The sequence below is a fragment of the Mustelus asterias genome, chromosome 16 (genome assembly GCF_964213995.1).
Source record: "Mustelus asterias chromosome 16, sMusAst1.hap1.1, whole genome shotgun sequence".
Classification (NCBI taxonomy): Eukaryota; Metazoa; Chordata; class Chondrichthyes; order Carcharhiniformes; family Triakidae; genus Mustelus; species Mustelus asterias.
In genome coordinates this window covers 17,916,892-17,935,233 of record NC_135816.1, presented here as the reverse complement: position 1 = coordinate 17,935,233, position 18,342 = coordinate 17,916,892, and the positions used below count along the sequence as shown (strand labels likewise).

At 44.9% G+C, this 18,342-nt stretch overlaps 1 protein-coding gene across 1 annotated transcript in view; it reads left to right on the top strand.

Annotated features, from left to right (window-relative positions):
* Positions 1 to 18,342, top strand: part of LOC144505034 (protocadherin Fat 1-like) — a 106,624-nt gene that overhangs the window by 11,627 nt on the left and 76,655 nt on the right. The window contains exon 3 of the mRNA XM_078230712.1: positions 16,973 to 17,034. Within this exon, the coding sequence (XP_078086838.1) occupies positions 16,973 to 17,034 (62 nt within the window). The remainder of the gene's footprint in view (positions 1 to 16,972; positions 17,035 to 18,342) is intronic.

Genomic DNA, 18,342 nt, shown 5'->3' with positions numbered 1-18,342 from the left:
AAGGACAGGGAGGGAGGCAAGAGAGGGGGGGGAGTGGCACTGTTGATCAGGGATAGTGTCACGGCTGTAGAGAAGGTGGACGCCGTGGAGGGATTGACTACGGAGTCTCTGTGGGTGGAGGTGAGGAACAGGAAGGGGTCGGTAACGTTGCTGGGTGTTTTCTATAGGCCGCCCAATAGTAACAGAGATGTTGAGGAGCAGATGGGGAAACAGATCCTGGAGAGATGTAGGAATAACAGAGTTGTCGTGATGGGAGATTTTAATTTCCCAAACATAGATTGGAATATCCCGAGGGCTAGGGGTTTGGATGGAGAGGAGTTTGTTAGGTGTGTCCAGGAGAGTTTCCTGACACAGTATGTGGATAAGCCTACTAGAGGAGAGGCTGTACTTGATCTGGTGCTGGCTAATGAACCTGGACAGGTGGAGGATCTCTCGGTGGGTGAGCATCTTGGGGATAGCGATCATAATTCTATCTCCTTCACGATAGCATTGGAAAGAGGTAGGATCAGGCAGGCTAGGAAAGTGTTTCTCTGGAGTAAAGGGAAATACAGTGTCATCAGGGAGGAAATTAGACGGGTAAATTGGAAGGAGGCATTCTTGGGGAAAAGTACCGAAGGAAAGTGGAGGATTTTCAAGGAATGTTTGTCTGGAGCTCTGCATGACAACGTTCCGATGAGACAGGGGGGTGTTGGTAGGGTACGGGAACCGTGGTGCACGAAGGTTGTGATGAACCTGGTGAATAAGAAAAGAGAGGCGTACAGAAGGTTCAGAGAGCTAGGAGGTGTTAAGGATTTAGAGGAGTATACGGGATGTAGGAAGGAGCTTAAGAAGGAAATTAGGAGAGCGAGAAGGGGTCATGAGAAGGCCTTGGCGGGTAAGATTAAGGAGAATCCCAAGGCTTTCTACAAATATGTCAAGAGTAAAAGGATGAGATGTGAAGGCATAGGACCCTTAAAAGGTGAAGGGGGAAAAGTTTGTGTGGAACCGTTAGAAATGGCGGAGCTGCTTAATGAATACTTTACCTCGGTATTCACGGTGGAAAGGGATCTGGGTGGTTGTACTGCTGGTTTGCGGTGGACAGAAAGGATCGAGCATGTGGACATAAAGAAAGAGGATGTGTTGGAACTATTGAATGGCATCAAGGTTGGTAAGTCGCCAGGACCGGATGGGATGTACCCCAGGTTACTGTGGGAGGCGAGGGAGGAGATTGCGGAGCCTTTGGCGATGATCTTTGCATCGTCGATGGAGACGGGAGAGGTTCCGGAGGATTGGAGGATTGCAGATGTGGTCCCTATATTCAAGAAAGGGAACAGGGACAGCCCGGGAAATTACCGACCGGTGAGTCTAACCTCAGTGGTTGGTAAGTTGATGGAGAGGATCCTGAGAGACAGGATTTATGATCATCTAGAGAAGTTTAGTATGATCAAAAGTAGTCAGCACGGCTTTGTCAAGGGCAGGTCGTGCCTTACGAGCCTGGTTGAGTTCTTTGAAAATGTGACCAAACACATTGACGAAGGAAGAGCGGTGGATGTGGTCTATATGGACTTCAGCAAGGCATTCGATAAGGTCCCCCATGCAAGACTTCTTGAGAAAGTGAGAGGGCATGGGATCCAAGGGGCTGTTGCCTTGTGGATCCAGAACTGGCTTGCCTGCAGAAGGCAGAGAGTGGCTGTGGAGGGGTCTTTCTCTGCATGGAGGTCAGTGACCAGTGGAGTGCCCCAGGGATCTGTTCTGGGACCCTTGCTGTTTGTCATTTTCATAAATGACCTGGATGAGGAAGTGGAGGGATGGGTTGGTAAGTTTGCTGACGACACCAAGGTAGGTGGTGTTGTGGATAGTTTGGAGGGATGTCAGAAGTTGCAGCGAGACATAGATAGAATGCAAGACTGGGCGGAGAAGTGGCAGATGGACTTCAACCCGGATAAGTGTGTGGTGATCCATTTTGGCAGATCCAATGGGATGAAGCAGCAGTATAATATGAAGGGTACCATTCTTAGCAGTGTAGAGGATCAGAAGGACCTTGGGGTCCGGGTCCATAGGACTCTTAAATCGGCCTCGCAAGTGGAGGATGCGGTCAAGAAGGCGTACGGCGTACTGGCCTTCATTAATCGAGGGATTGAGTTTAGGAGTCGGGAGATAATGCTGCAGCTTTATAGGACCCTGGTTAGACCCCACTTGGAGTACTGCGCGCAGTTCTGGTCACCTCATTACAGGAAAGATGTTGAAGCCATTGAAAGGGTGCAGAGGAGATTTACAAGGATGTTGCCTGGATTGGGGGGCATGCCTTATGAGGATAGGTTGAGGGAGCTTGGTCTCTTCTCCCTGGAGAGACGAAGGATGAGAGGTGACCTGATAGAGGTTTACAAGATGTTGAGAGGTCTGGATAGGGTAGACTCCCAGAGGCTATTTCCAAGGGCTGAAATGGTTGCTACGAGAGGACACAGGTTTAAGGTGCTGGGGGGTAGGTACAGAGGAGATGTCAGGGGTAAGTTTTTCACTCAGAGGGTGGTGGGTGAGTGGAATCGGCTGACGTCGGTGGTGGTGGAGGCAAACTCGTTGGGGTCTTTTAAGAGACTTCTGGATGAGTACATGGGATTTAATGGGATTGAGGGCTATAGATAGGCCTAGAGGTGGGGATGTGATCGGCGCAACTTGTGGGCCGAAGGGCCTGTTTGTGCTGTGGCTTTCTATGTTCTATGTTCTATGCACGGGATCCATGGTGACTTGTCCATTTGGATTCAGAATTGGTTTGCCCATAGAAGTCAGAGAGTAGTAGTAGAAGGGTGTTTTTCTGGCTGGAGGTTCGTGACTAGTGGTGTTCTGCAGGGATCTGTACTGGGACCTCTGCTGTTTGTGATATATATAAATGACTTGGACTAAAACATAGATGGGTGGGTTAGTAAGTTTGCAGACAACACAAAAATAGGTGTAGAAGATTGTCAAAGGATACAGCAGGATATAGATCAGTTGCAGATATGGGCGGAGAAATGGCAGATGGAGTTCAATTCGGGCAAGTTTGAGGTGCTGCATTTTGGGAGATCAAATGCTAAGGGTAAGTATACAGTTAATGGCAGGACCCTGAACAGCATTGATGTACAGAGGGATCTTGGGGTTCAAGTCCACAGTTCCCTGACAGTGGCCGCACATGTAGATAGGGTGGTAAAGAAGGCGTGTGGCATGCTTGCCTTTATTGGTCGGGGCATTGTGTATCAGAGTCAGGATGTCATGTTGCAGCTTTATTAAACTTTGGTTAGGCCACACTTCCATTCAATTCCGATTCCACATTAGAGGAAGGATGTGGAGGGTTTGGAGAGGATTCAGAAAAGGTTTACCAGGATTCTTCCTGGATTAGAGGGTATGAGCTATAAGGAGAGGCTGGACAAACTAGGGTTTTTTCTTTGGAGTGGCGGAGGCTGAGGGGAGACCTGATAGAAGTCTATAAAATTATGAGAGGCAGAGATAGGGTTGACAGTCAGAATCTTTTTCCCAGAGTTGAAATGTCAAGTGCGAGGGGGCATGCACTTAAGGTGAGAGGGGGAAAGTTTAAAGGACATGTGAGGGGCAATTCTTTTACACACAGGGAGTGGTAGTTGCCTGGGGTGATGGTGGAGGAAGATATATAGAGGTGTTTAAGGGGCTTTTAGATAAGCACATGAATATGCAAGGAATAGAGGGATATGGATCAAGGGCAGGCAGAGGGATTAGTTTAATTTGGCGTCGTGTTCAGCACAACATTGTGGGCCGAAGGGCCTGTTCCTGTGCTGTATTGTTCTGTTCTAAGATGTCAATTAATCAAAGTTAGCACATCACCTCAACATTTGTAAACAGCTGAGTTTATTTATTCGTGAGTTTTGGAATAATGTTGCAAAGGGGTTGCAGAGTGGGATTAGGATCTGTCTAAATGGATTCATCAAGCTGGGATTAATAGCCTTTTTCACCCTTAAGCATATTTTGATCTTATAATAAAAGCCTATAATGGCTCAAAGGATGAAAGGACAATAAGTAAGTTATAAATGCTTTTGGACGTAGAGGAACATTAACACAAAATTCATAAGTCTTAAGAGATGACTCGAGATAGAAGAAATACTTTTCCTTAAAGTAAATTATCAGCTTCCAGTTGCTGGTTTGACTGTAACCCAACTAACTTTGCAAAAATAGAGAATTGAACCTGGATCTTCTGATTTCCATGGTCTATTATTACAGGAAGGAGACTGTCTTATTCCCCTCGTATCATAACTATGCAGTAAATGTCAGACTTAACATGTCTATGGAGGAATGCGGTTGTGTGGGAGTAGGAAGTACTCAATCACAGTGCTGTAGCCATCATGAGTGTGGGCAGACTATTCTTTTTTGGGTCCGTCATTTTTGCGAGTATCTTTCAGCCCAGGGCAATATTACCTTGCAAAGCCAGCTAAATCAAGTCAAACAACTTGTTAATGCTGCTTACATTCAAGCTAGCAATTTACTTTCCCTGTTGGCTTCCATCTGCATTTCAAACATAGTTAATTGTGTGAGACGCTTTGAGAATCTTTTGGCATTCAGAAGTGAAATCATATCAGAGCTTCACATTCCGGAATGCTTTATTCTGTTTTGAGATGGGTGATAATTATTGTTTTGTTGAATAGCCTAATTTGGAATTTGAAAATGAAACAATTTGCATCAATTAATAAGCCTAATTGTAAAACTATCCTGTTTATATAGCACAATTCATGCCAATTTTTAAAGAGTCTTGTTACCAGATTTATGAATCACAATAATTTACAAAATTACTGACGTCTCTGTGCATGAGTCAATAAAAAAACCTATCAACAAAGCAATTAATTATCTGCTGCAAGAGAATTGGTTCATTGTTGAAACCATGAAAGGAAAGGCAGACTTTCTTTCTCCAAACAGAATATTTTATGGTTTGATTTATTTAATAGATTGGACTATTTTTTTAAACTCAGTGAATTAATCATATTATTTGCTGATAATATCTCAAATGTCAAGAAATCTTGTCAATGTCAAACTTGTGAAAATCCCAATTCCAGTAAATTGCTCAAATATCTATAAGTGATCAGGTTCCACATCTTCCTTTTCTATTTTCTTCATCTTTTTCTTCGCAATTCTTTCCATTCTTTTTACCATCCCCAAATCATTGTTTCTTCCCCTTTCTTCAGTTATAGCTCCTTTTCATATATATATTTCTTATATTTTTACTCAAAAAGGGAATCAAATGTTATGGGGATAAGGCAGAAAAGTGGAAATTGAGGATTACCACATCAGATCAGTCATGATCTCATTGAACGATGGAGACTGTTTCCTCCCACAGTCCAAAGATGTGTGGGTTAGATTGATTGGCCATGCTAAATTCCTCCTTTGTGTCAGGGGGAATTATCAGGGTGGAGCTACGGGGGTAGGGCCTGAGTGGGATTGTTGTTGGTGCAGACTCGATGGGCCAAATGGCCTCCTTTTGCACTGTGGGGAATCTATGATTCTATTTTCCATGTGTAAATTGCAGGAGGGAGTTTAATGTTCCTTCTTACCAGTGCTGTGTTTGCCGATGTCAGGGGAATGTAGTAATATAGTGATGCCAAGTCCTCAGGTAATCAGTTCATAAAATGAGCCTACGTATTGAAACTACCAATTGTCTCAAAAGGTCCGCGCCATTTGGTTTAAACAAAAGTATAAAAAATAGTCCAGTCTCTTCTACCCGCTTGAGCATCTATCTCTTTCTTTTGATACTGGCTATCCTGCCACATCACCATTGCTATTCTCTTTTCTGCAGCAATGGGCTTGCTTTTGATGGCTGGAATCCCACCAGATGCCAATTCTGCACATAGAATGTGAACCAGGAAGAAATGGAATAATCTTTGCGGTAGAATTGGAATTGCAAATAGAAGCCTGGCTCTCATTCCCTCTATTCTAGGCTGAAACAAATATAAAAGTTAAAGTTTATTTATTAGTCACAAGTAAGGCTTACATTAACACTGCAATAAAGTTACTGTAAAATTCCCCTAGTCGCCACACTCCGGCACCTGTTCGGGTCAATGTACCTAACCAGCATGTCTTTAGGACTGTGGGAGGAAACCCGGGAGAACATGCAAACTCTACATAGACAGTGACCCAAGCCGGGAATCGAACCCGGGTGCAGTCCCTAGCCGTTGTACTTTCCATCAGGGTTTACTGGATACCAATTAGGAGTGGGAGCCACCATTGATTTATTTTTAGCCCTCATCAGCTGTTACCCCCATTGGAATCAGTTATGTCAGGACAGATTGACGGACAAGTCTGGGGATGCTCTGATCTGGATGGTATAAGTGATACGCCAGTAAGTGGCTTGAGGTATAATTGGAGTTTAAGGGGTTGATTTTAACTCTGTAATATGCTAATCAGACACTGAGTACAGCTTCACAGAAAGCCAAGTATCACATGGTTTGATCTGTCTCTAAGGGGGTCTCACGTAAGAAGCAGTCAGCATAGTAAGTGTGTCTCAATAAAGCTCCTGTCTTATATATCTCTGTATCCTCAGTAAATGTATTAGCCAAGATAATACCAAGAATGTTATAATAATGCCGTCAGTGATACCATAATGAAAGGATGACTCTCTTTCACAAAAGGCTATTGAGGCTAGATCACTTGAAGATTTCATAATGGATTAATAGATTTCATAGAATCCCTACAGTGCAAAAAGAGGCCATTCGACTCATTCAGCATGCACCGACTCTCCAAAAGAGCACTTTACCCTTGCCCTGTCCCCATAACCCCACATTATTTACCCCACTCGTCCCCCTAACCTACACATTTTTGGCCACTAAGGTGCAATTTAGCATGGCCAATCCACCTAACACATCTTTGAAGTGTGGGAGGAAACCGGAGCACCTGGAGGAAACCCATGCAGACACAGAGAATGTGCAAACTCCACACAGTCACCCAAAGCCGAAATTGAACCCGGGTCTATGGCGCTGCGAGGAAGCATGTACCACCATGCCACCTGATTTGTGTGCAGCAAATATACAAAATGGCAAGGCAGCAAGATGGGCAGATGAAATTAAGATGCAGCGTAGCCATGATCTAACATGACCAAAATGAGTGGGGGAACAGGCTCCTAGATCTGATCCCATGTTCCTGTGTTCCATAGTAAGAAGTTTAACAACACCAGGTTAAAGTCCAACAGGTTTATTTGGTAGCAAATGGCTTTTGCTACCAAATAAACCTGTTGGACTTTAACCTGGTGTTGTTAAACTTCTTACTGTGTTTACCCCAGTCCAACGCCGGCATCTCCACATCCTGTGTTCCATCGCAGGGATCATAGAGTCATTGAGTCATTGCAGCATAGAAATAGGCCATTGGGCCCATTGAACTGTGCCAGCTCTCTAGATTAACCCAGTCAGTTCTGCTTTTTGCTCTAACCCTGTAGCCCTACAAATTTATTTCCCTCAAGTGCTCATCCAGTTTCCTTTTGAACTCATTGATCCTTTTCATTTCCACCAGCCTCTTGAACAACAAGTTCCAGGTCATCACCATTCAGTACATATAAAAGCTCTTCCTCGTATTTGACCTGTGGCTCTTGCCTTAATCCTTAAATCCTTAAATCTCTAGTCCTTGTACCATCATCTAATGAAAACAGCTTTTCTTAGTCCATCCAATCTAAAACCTGTCATGATGTTGTACACCGCAATCAAATTTCCCCTCAGCCTCCTTAGTTCTAAGGAACGCAACCCATGGTTCTACAACCTCACCTGGTCGCTGAAACCCTTCATCCCCGGAACCATCTGTACTTTACTTGTGGCCTAACCAAAGCTTTTCAATATTCAGCACAGTTTCCCAGCTTTTAAGAGGAATACCTCTATTTATGATTCCTAAGATCCCATATTGTTTTCTAATCACTCTTGCAATCTTTCCTGCCACCTTCAAAAATCTATATTTACTTTAACCCACAGCGGCCTCTGTCCAGACACACTCTTTATAACTGTGCCATTAAGTTTATAAAAACTCTCCCTATCCCTTCTGTCAAAATGCATCTCACACTTCTCTTAAATTCCGCCTGCCCCATTCTGCTAGCCTATCCATAACTTATTGAAGTTGATATCATCATCCTGACGGTTTGCCACACCTCCAAGTTTGGTATCATGGGCAACTTTTGAAATTTTACTCTGTATTCCAATATCCAAGTCATTTATATTTATCAAAAAGTTTGATTGCAATTCCTTCAGAGCCAATGTACACTTACCAGTTCAAGCTGCTTCTTGCATTATTACTGTTAAAAATATTGTTATGAAATACTTCCTTTTCCCAATAATCTGTTGGTCTTCAGTAAATCATTTGAGCAACTTTAGGATGCACTGAGATATTTGTGGTTGAGCTAAGCAGCTTTCATGATAGAAAAAAATGCCACAGTATATTACTGCCGTTTAAATATTTTCCATGTCAATTTGAAACAGCAGTTACTCATTTCTCTTTCTCATTTTGGTTTGTGTAGGTGTTATTAAAATTGCCTGGAGCTAGTAAGCAAGGACAGATTAAACCATGGGAAAAAAGAAACCATCAATTTGATTTTCATCTCCCTGTTTAGACATGACTGGGGATGGCATCAAGTAGCAGTATCAACAAACCCATCTGCACACTTTATTGTTTGTAACTTGTTTTTCACTGAGTGTCTCGCTGTGACATGCAGGCGAGCATAGGCTATGTAGTGTCAAACACAGCTCAGTTGGTAGCACATCTGATTGAGATTAGTCTGGGTTTAAAGTCCCACTCACAGATTTTTGACTGAGTCTGCGTAAACTCTGAAGTACTGAGGCAGTGCTGCACTGTCAGAGGTGACAACGTTTCAACGAGATATTGAACTGAGGCCCAGCCTGCCATCTGAAGTGGGTATTAAATATTCCGTGGCAATATTTTTGATGAAAACTGGGGTTAGCATTGCTGCTTCACAGCTCCAGGGACCCGGGTTCGATTCCCGGCTCGGGTCACTGTCTGTGTGGAGTTTGCACATTCTCCTCGTGTCCGCGTGGGTTTCCTCTGGGTGCTCCGGTTTCCTCCCACAGTCCAAAGATGTGCGGGCTAGGTTGATTGGCCATTCTAAATTGCCCTTTAGTGTCCCGGGATGCATAGGTTAGAGGGATTAGCGAATAAATATGTAGGGATATGGGGATAGGGCCTGAGTGGGATTGTGGTTGGTGCAGACTCGATGGGCCGAATGGCCTCTTTCTGCACTGTAGGAGTCTATGATTTCTATGTTCTGATCAATATTAATTGTCAGCCAACATCACAAAAGCAAATGATCTTGTCATGAGTAGATTGCTGTTTGTGGGATCTGGTTAAATGCAAACCCCTACATTACAGCACAGACACCGCTTGAAAAAGTACTTAATTGGCTGTAAAGTACTTTAGGATGTCCTGAGGCCATGAAAGATGCAGTATGAATGCCTGTCTTTCTTTCAACCATCATGCAGTAAAGTGAGTTTGTTTGGTTCGATTGGGAGGGTTTTCTCTGATTCAGAAGGTTGTGAGCTCAACCCTGTTCAAGGTACTGAATATGTAATCGCAGGGCGGATATTTCTGCGCATTGTTGAAGTAATGTTCCCTTGCTGGGGGTGCTGTCTTTCAAATGAGCTCTGAAACAGAGGCCCACTCTGACTCATTCAGGTGAATGTTAAAGGTAACGTGGCTATATTTGAAGTATTAGGGACCAGTTCAGAAACTCCAAGGTATATTGTGAAGTTAGACTAGACCCTAACTATTTTTTGATTTTGGCATTAGTGCAAGTGGTTAGCACTGCTGCCTCACAGCGCCAGGAACCCTGATTCGATTCCCAGCTTGGGTTACTGTGTGGAGTTTGCACATTCTCCCTGTATCTGAGTGGGTTTCCTCTGGGTGCTCCAGTTTCCTCCCACAGTCCAGAGATGTGCGGGTTAGGTGGATTGGCCATGCTAAATTGCCTCAAGTGTCAGGCCGACTAGCTAGGGTAAATGCATGAGATTATGGGGATAGGGCCTGGGTGGGATTGTGGTCAGTGCAGACTTAATGGGCCGAATGGCCTCCTTCTGCACTGTAGAATTGTATGATTTTATGATAAGGTGTTTCACTCCAGGTGTGATCCTGTTGACCCATGAGGAAGCTTTTATTAAAACAAACTTTATTTAACAACACAGTTAAAATATAACAAAAAGAATTAGCCTAACCTTTACCAAATGAAATGCTTAAACACGACAAGGTATGATATTTAACTGCTCGCTATCCCTATAGTTCCAATTTAAGCAATATCCCCATGGAAGTAAACTCCTCTTCGGAACCACTTATCAAGATTTTCAGGCTTCCGTGCGTTGCTTGTCCTCCAACCTTTTAACCCCTCTGGACAGAGGTACAGAGAGACATCTGTCTCCTCAAACAGGAGAACTCCAGAGAGAGAGAGAGAGATAGAAAACACCTCTTGCCTTTTTCAGATCTCTGGAGAGCGATATCTATTTTCTAGCAGGTCCCAGACTTCAATGTTCAGAAAGAGAGAAAAGAGCTGCTGCTTCTTTTCAAATTCAAACTGCAACTGCATGTGTCTTTTTTTTCCTCTCTGTAAGTTTAGCTCCATCTACACACATGACTTGTCAATCAACCCAATCAAACTCTATTCTGAAACCCCAGGGAACGACTCTAAGAATAACAGTAATGCATTGGCCCAAATTAAAACAACCACTTCAGTAATTAGGAGCAATTAACCTTCAGCACGCTCAGCATGCGAGCTGCCGGCTTCAGACACTGGAGAGAAACATGCGTTTTTCTTTCCAGAACCAACACTGTGCCATTTTTTGGTAAGATTTCACCCCTTGACTTTGTTGAAGTTTGGGACCCATCATTTATTCGTCTGCATGCACTGCCTGCAGTTCCAGCAGTGGCCACAGCACTATTCTGGCACTGCTGAGACTGATAGCCAAGTTCCGCACACATGAGGACGGCCTCAACTGGGATCTTGGGTTCATGTCACACTATCTGTAACCCTCACATCTTGCCTGGGCTCGCAAAATCTCACTAACTGTCCTGGCTGGAGACAATACACATCTCTTTAACCTGTGCTTAACCCTCTCTCCACTCACATTGTCTGTACCTTTAAAACTTGATTGCCTGTAAAGACTCGCATACCAACCATTATCTTGTAAATTGAGTTTGTGTCTTTATATGCCATGTTTGTGAACAGAACTCTCACTCACCTGATGAAGGGGCAGCGCTCCGAAAGCTTGTAGCTTGTGCTACCAAATAAACCTGTTGGACTTTAACCTGGTGTTGTGAGACTTCTTATTGTGCCTATCCCAGTCCAACGCCGGCAGCTCCACATCACTGCTGAGACTACAGAGCTGCAAGTCAATCAGGTTGACTGGCAGCTGTCTGGGGCGGGACTTCTTTCCAGATGGAGATGTTCCAATGAAGGCTGTCCCCGGTTTATCATTGCTGCAGGGCAGCCAGGGTTTATCATCAATGTCAACAAAATGAAGGAGATTGTCATCGACTTCAGGAAGCGTAAAGGGGAACATGCCCCTGTCTACATCAATGGGGACGAAGTAGAAAGGGTCGAGAGCTTCAAGTTTTTAGGTGTTCAGATCATCAACAACCTGTCCTGGTCCCCCCATGCTGACACTATAGTTAAGAAAGCCCACCAACTTTCTCAGAAGACTAACGACTTTTGGTATGTCAGCTACGACTCTCACCACCTTTTACAGATGTACCATAGAAAGCATCCTTTCTGGTTGTATCACGGCTTGGTATGGCTCCTGCTTTGCCCAAGACCGCAAGGAATTACAAAAGGTCGTGAATGTAGCCCAATTCATCACGCAAACCAGCCTCACATCCATTGACTCTGTCTACACTTCCCGGTACCTCGGCAAAGCAGCCAGCATAATTAAGGACCCCTGGATATTCTCTCTTCCACCTTCTTCCTTCGGGAAAAAGATACAAAAGTCTGATGTACCAACCGACTCCAGAACAGCTTCTTCCCTGCTGCTGTCAGACTCCTGAATGGACCTACCTTGCATTAAGTTGATCTTTCTCTACACCCTAGCTATGACTGTAACAATACATTCTGCACTCTCTCATTTCCTTCTCTATGAACAGTATGCTTTGTCTGTACAGCACGCAAGAAACAATCCTTTTCACTGTATGTTAATATATGTGACAATAATAAATCAAGTCAAATCAACTCAATATCTTGTGCCCTGTAAACTCCACCCCCTTTAGTCTCATGGACTTTTGATCGTTTTCTGCACCTGTTCATGTCATTTTAAAGGTTTAATGTAAAAGGAAACTATTAAAAGAAGCCACAGGGTCGACTCAATTTAATACAGCTCCTGTAAATATGCCCCCTCGACTGAAATGATTTATGGGCGGCACGATAGCACAGTGGTTAGCACTGCTGCTTCACAGCTCCAAGGATCTGGGTTTCATTCCTGGCTTGGGTCACTGTCTGTGTGGAGTTTGCACATTCTCCTCGTGTCTGCGTGGGTTTCCTCCGGGTGCTCCGGTTTCCTCCCACAGTCCAAAGATGTGCGGGTTAGAACATAGAACATAGAACAGTACAGCACAGAACAGGCCCTTCGGCCCACGATGTTGTGCCGACCTTCATCTGAAACCAAGATCAAGCTATCCCACTCCCTACCATCCTGGTGTGCTCCATGTGCCTATCCAATAACCGCTTAAATGTTCCTAAAGTGTCTGACTCCACTATCACTTCAGGCAGTCCATTCCACACCACAACCACTCTCTGCGTGAAGAACCTACCTCTGATATCCTTCCTATATCTCCCACCATGAACCCTATAGTTATGCCCCCTTGTAATAGCTCCATCCACCCGAGGAAATAGTCTTTGAACGTTCACTCGATCTATCCCCTTCATCATTTTATAAACCTCTATTAAGTCTCCCCTCAATCTCCTCCGCTCCAGAGAGAACAGCCCCAGCTCCCTCAACCTTTCCTCATAAGACCGACACTCCAAACCAGGCAGCATCCTGGTAAATCTCCTCTGCACTCTCTCCAGCACTTCCACATCCTTCTTATAGTGAGGTGACCAGAACTGCACGCAATATTCCAAATGCGGTCTCACCAAGGTCCTGTACAGTTGCAGCATAACCCCACGGCTCTTAAACTCCAACCCCCTGTTAATAAAAGCTAACACACTATATGCCTTCTTCACAGCTCTATCCACTTGAGTGGCAACCTTTAGAGAACTGTGGATATGGACCCCAAGATCTCTCTGTTCCTCCACAGTCTTCAGAACCCTACCTTTGACCCTGTAATCCACATTTAAATTTGTCCTACCAAAATGAATCACCTCACATTTATCAGGGTTAAACTCCATTTGCCATTTTTCAGCCCAGCTTTGCATCCTATCTATGTCTCTTTGCAGCCTACAACACCCCTCCACCTCATCCACTACTCCACCAATCTTGGTGTCATCAGCAAATTTACTGATCCACCCTTCAGCCCCCTCCTCTAAGTCATTAATAAAAATCACAAAGAGCAGAGGACCAAGCACCGATCCCTGCGGCACTCCGCTAGCAACCTGCCTCCAGTCCGAAAATTTTCCATCCACCACCACCCTCTGTCTTCGATCAGATAGCCAGTTACCTATCCAATCGGCCAACTTTCCCTCTATCCCACACCTCCTTACTTTCATCATAAGCCGACCATGGGGGACCTTATCAAACGCCTTACTAAAATCCATGTATATGACATCAACCGCCCTACCTTCATCAACACACCTAGTTACCTCCTCAAAAAATTCTATCAAATTTGTGAGGCACGATTTGCCCTTCACAAATCCGTGCTGACTATCCCGGATTAATCTGCATCTTTCTAAATGGTCGTAAATCCCATCCCTAAGGACCTTTTCCATCAATTTACCAACCACCGAAGTCAGACTAACCGGTCTATAATTACCAGGGTCATTTCTATTCCCTTTCTTAAACAGAGGAACAACATTTGCCACTCTCCAGTCCTCCGGCACCATCCCCGTGGACAGCGAGGACCCAAAGATCAAAGCCAAAGGCTCTGCAATCTCATCCCTCGCCTCCCAAAGAATCCTAGGATACATTTCATCAGGCCCAGGGGACTTATCGACCTTCAGTTTATTCAAAACTGCCAATACATCCTCCCTCTGAACATCTATTTCCTCCAGCCTATTAGCCTGTAACACCTTCTCTTCCTGAAAAACATGGCCCCTCTCCTTGGTGAACACTGAAGAAAAGTATTCATTCATCACCTCACCTATCTCTACTGATTCCATACACAAGTTCCCACCACTGTCCTTGACCGACCCTAACCTCACCCTGGTCATTCTTTTATTCCTCACATAAGAGTAAAAAGCCTTGGGGTTTTCCTTGATCCGACCCGCCAAGGACTTCTCATGTCCCCTCCTAGCTCTCCTCAGCCCCTTTTTCAGCTCATTCCTTGCTAACTTGTAACCCTCAATCGAGCCATCTGAACCTTGTTTCCTCATCCCTACATAAGCTTCCCTCTTCCTTTTCACAAGACATTCCACCTCTTTTGTGAACCACGGTTCCCTCACTCGGCCATTTCCTCCCTGCCTGACAGGGACATACCTATCAAGGACACCCAGTATTTGTTCCTTGAAAAAGTTCCACTTTTCATCAGTGCCTTTCCCTGACAGTTTCTGTTCCCATCTTATGCCCCCTAATTCTTGCCTAATCGCATCATAATTACCTCTCCCCCAATTGTAAGCCTTGCCCTGCCGTCCGGCCCTATCCCTCTCCATTGCAATAACAAAAGACACCGAATTGTGGTCACTATCTCCAAAGTTCTCTCCCACAACCAAATCTAACACTTGGCCCAGTTCATTTCCCAGTACCAAATCCAATGTGGCCTCACCCCTTGTCGGCCTATCCACATATTGTGTCAGGAAACCCTCCTGCACACACTGCACAAAAAGTGCCCCATCCAAACTATTTGACCTACAAAGGTTCCAATCAATATTTGGAAAGTTAAAGTCCCCCATGACAACTACCCTGTGACCCCCACACGTATCCATAATCTGCTTAGCAATTTCTTCCTCCACATCTCTATTACTATTTGGGGGCCTATAGTAAACTCCTAACAACGTGACCGCTCCTTTCCTGTTTCTAACTGCAGCCCATATTACCTCAGTGTGCATATCCCCCTCAAAGTGCTTTTCCGCAGCCGTTAAACTATCCTTGATTAACAATGCTACTCCTCCACCTCTTTTACCAGCTTCCCTACACTTACTGAAACATCTATACCCCGGAACGTCCAACAACCATTCCTGTCCTTGTTCTACCCACGTCTCCGTAATGGCCACAACATCGTAGTCCCAAGTAGCAATCCACGCCCCAAGTTCATCCACCTTGTTCCGGATGCTCCTTGCATTGAAGTAGACACACTTCAACCCACCTTCCTGTCTACCGGTACCCACCCTTGACCTTGATACCTTCCCCAATACCTCACCACCCTCAACACTGACTTCCGGACTACAACTCCTTTTCCCACTCCCCTGACAAATTAGTTTAAATCCCCCTGAAGAGCCGTAGCAAATTTCCTTCCCAGGATATTGGTGCCCCTCTGGTTCAGGTGCACCCCGTCCTGTTTGTAGAGGTCACACCTTCCCCAGAACGTGTTCCAATTATCCACGTATCTGAAACCCTCCCTCCTGCACCATCCCTGCAACCACATGTTTAAGTGCACTCTCTCCCTGTTCCTCAACTCGCTATCACGTGGCACCGGTAGCGTACCAGAGATGACCACATGTTTTGTCTTTGCTCTCAGCTTCCAGCCGAGCTCCCGAAATTCCTGTTTTAAATCCCCGTCCCTTCTCTTACCTATGTCGTTGGTACCAATGTGTACCACGACTTGTGACTGTTTCCCCTCCCCCTTAAGAATCCGGAAAACACGGTCCGAGACGTCACGGACCCTGGCATCCGGTAGGCAACAAACCATCCTCGAGTCTCTTTTGCTGCCACAGAACCTCCTATCTATCCCTCTAACTAACGAGTCCCCAATAACTATTGCCCTCCCGCTCTCCTCCTTACCCTCCTGAGCCACAGGGACGGACTCAGTGCCGGAGATCCTCTCACTGCGGCTCACCACTGGTATGTCGTCCCCCTCAACCGTATCCAAAGCGGAATACTTATTGCTAAGGGAACGACCACAGGGGATCCCTGCACCGACTGCTTCTTCCCAGCCCCTCTCACCGTCACCCATCTATTTTCATTCCGCGGAGTAACTGTATCCCTGAAGCTTCTGTCTATGGCCATCTCTGCATCCCTAATGATCCTAAGTTCCTCCAACTCCAGCTCCAGTTCCCTTACACGGTTTTGGAGGAGCTGCAGATGGATGCACTTCTCACAGGTATAATCAGCAGGGACACTGACGCCGTCCCTCACCTCGAACATAGTGCAAGAGGAACATTGCACTGCCTTCACACCCATCCTCTCTAGATACCTTGCCAGTACCAGGTAGAAACAGTAAAAAATGAATTAACTCACCCCTGCTCGCCCTTTCTGCCTAAGCCCTGTGAACCAAAGCCCTACAGCTTTCACTCTGCCTCCTGCTCACTCTGCTGCCCGCTCAAAAGTGCGGCCTACTTTTAAACCCTCCAAAACCTTCCCAGACTCCTGCTGGGCCCACTTCCTGTTTTGAAAAAAACCTCCGATTTTTTTACACAAATTTAACTTAAAATAAATAAATAAATGTAGTGAACAAACAAACTGCCTTCTCCTCAGCCTGGTCCTGTGGAACAATGAGTTAGGTTGATTGACCATGCTAAAATTGCCCCTTAGTGTCCTGTGATGCGTAGGTTAGAGGGATTAGCAGGTAAAATTAGTAGGGATATGGGGGTAGGGCCTGGGTGGGATTGTGGTCAGTGCACTCGATGGGCCAAATGGCCTCTTTCTGCACTGTAGGATTTCTATGATTTCTACTTTTGTCTTTATAATGAATCTTGACAGAGATGTGTTTTTTTTCTCTTTGGTTCCAGGTCTCATCACCACCACAGTGCGTAAGCTGGACCGTGAAAAAAGAGATGAACACAACCTAGAGGTGAGTAGAACAAGGCTGTCAAGTTAGTGGTCAATAGGTGAGGCATCATACCAGTCAGAGGCAAGACAATGGTCAGATTGAAAAACAGAGTCATTCTTTTTCACACATAAAGGAGCATCGCTGCATTTTTGAAATTGATATTAATATCTAATGGACATCTTGTGGCACAATGGGTAGCATCCCTACCTCTGAGCCAGAAGCACTGGGTTCAAATCCCAGTCCAAGACTTGATGCCAAGGAAGATACACTCACGACGCGGCCAAATAAACTTAGTATCAACCTGGAAATCCACAGATGCTAGATCCCTGGTCAGCTATGTGATGGAAAGACATTTGAGTCTCTACCATCACTATCCATAGCTCCAGGCGACAACAACACATATGTAAAAATGATATTGCCGCAGCAAACTGGACACCTTGGGGTCCGTTGGCTCATTTGGCTGGACAGTGGGTATGGATCAGAAGGAGTTAATAGCACGGAGATTGATCCCCATTCTGGCTGGTGTGTAGTCAGTTTCTGCTTCCTTCCACAATCCATGGCGGAGATGATGCCGCTGTAGGATGGGCCATCCCATGAGCAGAGAATGCAAACGAAGAAGATAAAATAAAAATGATTTATTTCATGAGAAAATGTGGAAAATCAATAACCATGAATGTAGCGACTAGATTTACAATAATCACAATTATTGCGATTCAGATTTCCACAAACTGCCAGCCTCCTCCTCCACACTTTCTGCCCCATCTGGCATGTATTTCTGTTGGGGCAGGAATTTTACTAGTGACTGTGAAGCTTCCATGACCCTTCCCAATGTTTTTGACCCCCCAGCAGGATGTTTTTCATCTTTTCCCACCTATAAATTTCTTGGTGGTGAACACGACATCATGAAATCACCCTGACACTACTCATTGAAAAGCCAGAGACAATTGTTTTTATTTCCATACCAACATTCAAACACAATCAATCAATTTTACAAATATATAAAAAGGAATAGAGTGGCTAAAGTGAATGTTGGACCCTTGGAGGACGAGAGGGGGGATTTAATAGTGGAAAACGAGGAAATGGCTGAGACTTTAAATAGGTTTTTTGTGTCAGTCTTCACGGTGGAAGACACAAATAGTTTACCGAATATTAGCGATCGAGTGTTGGTAGGAGGAGAGGTACTCAATACAATTATTGTTCCTAGAAAGGCAGTGTTTGGTAGACTAACGGGACTGAAGGTGGGCAAGTCCCCGGGCCCGGATGGAATGCATCCCAGGGTACTGAAAGAAATGTCAGAGGTAATAGCAGATGCGTTAGTGGTTATTTATC